At 55.9% G+C, this 5,087-nt stretch overlaps 1 protein-coding gene across 1 annotated transcript; it reads right to left on the reverse strand.

Annotated features, from left to right (window-relative positions):
- Positions 1-1,614: 1,614 nt before the first annotated feature.
- On the reverse strand, positions 1,615-5,081 carry AEN (apoptosis enhancing nuclease). The gene is given in 5 exon segments (XM_014448665.1): positions 1,615-3,023; positions 3,441-3,641; positions 4,736-4,852; positions 4,854-4,886; positions 4,889-5,081. Coding segments are annotated over 5 exon segments (627 nt in total). The 5' UTR covers positions 4,931-5,081; the 3' UTR covers positions 1,615-2,789.
- Positions 5,082-5,087: the final 6 nt, after the last annotated feature.

Consider the following 5,087-nt stretch of genomic DNA (forward strand, 5'->3'; position numbering starts at 1 on the left):
GGCTTCTTTACTCGGGGAGATGAAATCGAATATGTCAACAGTTCTTTTACAGAAACGTTGCTGGAGGCAGAAGATAATTGCACACAGCTTTAAAAATTAATGTTTTCATTCTTGAGCTTACAGTTTTGCTTTTTTTCCAGGTGAATTTTTAATAGATTCTATTGTCATCCAAGGGGAAATATTTTTCTTCCATTTATGTGAAATTTTTAAAGCTGGGGGGAGTAAGGACACGTGAACTGCCTGAGCTGGGAGGTGGGGGCATTTTCTTGATCTTGTCCCAGCTTGTCCCTGGGAGCTGGCTGTTACAGTCCAGCAGCAATAGCGATATAATGGCAGCGAGCTCTGCTGGCAGTGCGGAGAGCAGAACCTCCGTGCTGGTGGATTTTCCTCTCATGCTGCTCTTTGAAAGGGTCTGTCTCCCCCTAGTGGCCATTGTAGCCTACTGCGTCCTGGACCTGTTTGCTTGCTTCTCAAGATTCTTATCCTTGAGTTCCAATTTGTGCATTCATTTTTAAAAAACCAAAACTTATTGAACTGTCACTGGTTAGGAATAAAATACATGTGAGCATTTAATAGCAACTAATATACACTTCAGTTCATAACACATAAAAAGAATTTCATACATCAGGAAAGGTAGAAACGATAATAGATTATCTCCTTCATTCACTCATAGATTTGCTCATTCGTTCCATTGATTGCTGTTACGGGAGCATCTTCCGACACCAGGCGTTGTCTGCGGTGATAGGGATGCAGAGTGAGTAAGGCGGGCAGTCTCTGAACTCACTGATGAGCTCATGGTTTTGTGAAGAAAATTACACGGGCAACTCCTACTGCATCACATAAAAACTCAGAGAGGCCCGGCCGAGTGGCTCAGCGGTTGAGCATCGACCTGTGAACCAGGTCACGGTTGAATTCCCAGTCAGGGCACATGCCCAGGTTGCGGGCTCAATCCCCAGTAGGGGGCGTGCAGGAGGCAGCCCATCAATGATTCTCTCATCATTGATGTTTCTCTCTTCCTTTTTTCCTCTCTGAAATATACACACACACACACACACACACACACAGAAGGAAGGAAATTGACACAACATGGATTTACTTTAAGGACATTATGCTAAGTGAAATAAGCCAGTCACACAAAAAGCAATCTTGTAGGATTCTACTCACATGAGGTATCTAGTCAAATTCATAGAAACAGAAAGTAGGAGGTGGTTGCCAGGGGCTGGAGGGAGGGAGGAATGGGGAGTTATAGAGTTTAATGATAGTTTCAGTTCTGCGGGATGAAACAGTTCTGGAAGTGAGTGTGAATGCACTTAATGCTGCTGAACTGGACACTAAGAGATGGTTCACAATACATTGTATGTTGTGTATTTTATAATTAAAACTTGTGCTCTTTAATGGAACAGTTATAAAATGCTTAAGGTATGTATACGGTATAAATTCCATAGCTCTCATATGTTCTTACCACCACCTCCCAAAGCATTGTCGTGAAAGCCGCCCACCGTGAGGGCCAAGGCTCCCAGCAAGACTGGGTGTCCCAGCACCGCCCCCCATCCCTCCATCAGCCGCCCCGCCCCCTTCCCCCCACTTGAGGAGTCACAAAAAGGCAACTTCACCCGCTTTTCCAATTGAGGTTTATTCCAGAGCAGTGTTGCAGCCATGCTGACTCAGAACCCAGTCCATTTCTAGAACACCAGTAACGGCTTCCTCTCCCTCCACCCACAGGCAAAGGAACAGAAGCTACTGCCCAGCTGTGCGTCTAGACTTTTGAGGAATCCAGAACACAGTGCTGGAGCCGGGCCAGCCGGGTCTGTGACTCAGCCACTGCCTGCGCTGCCGACGGGAAAGGAGATGGTGACGGATCGCCCTGCAGCCCGGGTCACGGTGATGTGGCTGTGGGTCTCCCTTCCCGGCCCTGCGGCTCTGCTCAAACCCACATGAGCAACCACCGTCACCTCCGCACACAGCAGAGGGACGCAGATGACACTCGGGTCACCCAGCCCTGACAGCGGCGAGAACCCTGAACCTCCACGTGATGCCCTCACCACGGAGAGCCCTGCCCCACCTGCTGGAGCAGCCAAGCGAGGCCAAAGTCCTGCCACTGGGGGCGTCACCCTGAAGAGGCTGAAACGGATCCTTCAGGGGAAATAGCCGCTCACGTGGACCAGGGCCTGCGTGTGCCGGGCACCGTGCTGCGTGCGGGCATTCCATCCTCATAACCACCCTGAGGTAGGTCGTACCATTGTCCCCGTGTGACAGGTGTGGGACTAGGCTCCAGAGTGAAGCCACACAGCTGCCTAAGGTCTCAAAGCTACGAAGTGACAGGGACGAGCAATGAAGGGGCTCAAAGGTCTGTATGACCTGAGCTTTCAGTGACCCCAGTCCCCCAAATCGCCCCTTAGTGAACAAGGAAACGGGTGGGGGGTGAAATTTGGAGAAAACCCAGCCACCACGGTGATTATCAGTCAAAGTGCCTGAAGGAGGGCGGGCTCCCTCACCACTGCCGGAGCCCCAGCTCCAGCGGACATGCACCCCACTCCTCCCGGGGACGGGAAGTGACAGCCTGGGACAGACCCTGCTCCCACGGGGCCTGTAGCTGGTCCACCTGACATTCATGGCGTCTATAAAGTGCCATCAGCAAAACCACGGGGTTGAGGGGTGACTACAGCCTGGAAAGAGGGCTGTGCTGTGGGGACGGGAGTCAGGACAGACGATCCCCTCAGGCCAGGTGATGTGCCCAGTGCCCTCCTGGCCCCCCTCCTGACTGGAGGCCACCCCATGCCTCTCCTCCCTCACGCCCTCCTGTCCTGCGTCTCCCCCTGCCCCCCGCTGGAGCCCGGGCCCAGGTCCTCGGGCCAGTACTGGTCCTGCATGTACTGCTCCACGTCCACGCTGCTGTCGGGCTCCCTGTCCTCGGGGCGGGTCCAGAGGCGGCTGGCCTCCTGCTCCCACTGCACCTCCACCAGCCGGTACAGCTCCATGGCCGTCACGGCGTCCTCCACGGACGAGTGTCCGTGCTGGCCCACCTGCGGACGAGAGCCCACGGTCACTCCAGGCGCTGTGCACAGGCCCGAGACGGTCAGAACAGAGCCTCAGCATGGCAAAGCCAGCTTCTAGCCTGTTCCCTCAAATATAAACGAGATCAAAGCCGCCCTGGGCTTGAAGAGCAGGGGGATGAGGAGGTGACGGACAGTAGGAGCAGGAGTTAGGAGCTACCCTAACCGAGGCTCCATCTCTGGTTGCAAAGGCAGGCACTGAGCCTGGAGCTGGGGGGACAGACCCGGAGAGAGGAGCCTGGAGGAGGTGTACCCCTGGAAGAAGGGGGCTGCACAGGGACGCCCAGGGCTGCGTGCACATGCAGACCCGGGGCCTGGACTGGTTAGAAATAATGGGGAGCTGCAGGCGCAGCCGGCTTGCCCCTCGCCCCCCACACGCAGACACACCTGGATTTTCTTGTGCAGCAGCTGCAGGGCCAGTTCCTTAAGCGAGACCCGGGCCCGGGTGTGCAGGCCGGGCTGGCTGAGGAGGTTGGGGACGTAAGTGGTGTCCCGGGTCTGGCTCCGAGGGTGCACGTACTTGAGGGCCCTGAAGTCGTTGTGCAGGGCGTGGCCCACCACCACCTTGCCCTTCAGGAGCTTGAGGATCTGTGAGCGGAGAGAGGAGTCAGGAAGGCCCCACTGTTGGTGGCCCAGCCCAGGGGGTGCAGAGCCCTCTGCAGGGAGGCAGCACGGACAGGGGCGGACAGGAGCACAGTCCACCACAGTCCACCATGCTGCCAAGTGCGAGTCCAGACCCTATACCTACTGCTTGAATAAGCAGGGTTGCCCGGCCGGCGTGGCTCAGTGCTTGAGCGTCAACCTATGAACCAGGTCACGGTCGATTCTCCATCAGGGCACATGCCTGGGTTGCGGGCTTGATCCCCGGGGGGTAGGGGGTGGGGGGTGGACGTGCAGGAGGCTGCTGATCCATGATTCTCTCATCATTGATGTTTCTCTCTCACTCACCCTTCCTCTCTGAAATCAATTAAAATATATTTTTTAAAAAATGTAAAATGTCCCAACATGATCGCTATATTAGAGCATGATTTGAGAAGGTGTGATCTTGCCCTGAGAAACACTAAGTGAATGCAGGAAGCCACGCTCGGGAAAGGCACACGCCTCAGACACCCACCTGGGAGCCCCTTTCACCTGCGTGAGGCCACAGCCACCTCACTGGTGCCCCCACCTCCCATGTGATTTCAGGTAACTTCCTGGGTCACTTCACCGACACAAGCGCAGCCCTCCTGACACCCACCTCTACGAGGAAGCTCCAGGTCTCCTTCCAGGTAAAGTGCCGCCGCTATTGGGTGCGTGTTGTTACTGGGTGTGTGTATGCATTTCTTAACCATCTAACATGGCCAAACTGGGGTACCGTGTCCGGGTGTGGAGGCCAGGCCTTTTTGTTTTTGCCGTGTCGCTGTGACATGTTTTGAGTGTTGTGTCCCTAACCCCATTTTCCCCATAAGCTCGGAGGTTTTAGTGTGCCCGTTTCCACAGCATGATGAGCTTTAGGCCCACACACCGCAGGCCTAGAGACCTAAGGAATCGGAATCCCAGAGCGATCTGGGACTAGGAGCCGAGATCAGCAAGGCTTGAGGTGTTTCTTACGCTTACGCACGTCTGGGGATTCCAAGTGGTGACTCAGCCCCAGGGCCGCCCTTCCCACCCCATCACTGACCCACAGCCCCCACCCGCCTCACCTCTTTCTGGGCCACCTGGAAGGGGATGGCCTTGCGCATGTGCTGCCGGGTGATGCCGCTCCAGCGAGTGCGGTAGTCCACGATGGGCATCTCAGGCCGGATGTACTTGTCGTAGAGGGACGTCGCCATGGTAACTCACCACGGAGCAGCGGGGCCAGCTTCGCTCACCCGCCCGCAGGGTCCCGTGCCCACCATCTCGCAGTCAATAGCCACACATCTGCTAGGCAAGGGCCCTGCCGCTTCCCGGGGGGAGGGCTTCCTGTCGCAGGGGGCGCTTCCAGAGTCAGCCCTTGGGACCCTGCCTCCCACGGATGGCAGCCTCGGTGCCTGGCGGTTGCCTTCCGATGGCACG

Source organism: Myotis lucifugus, unplaced genomic scaffold (genome assembly GCF_000147115.1).
Source record: "Myotis lucifugus unplaced genomic scaffold, Myoluc2.0 scaffold_891, whole genome shotgun sequence".
NCBI classification, from domain to species: domain Eukaryota; kingdom Metazoa; phylum Chordata; class Mammalia; order Chiroptera; family Vespertilionidae; genus Myotis; species Myotis lucifugus.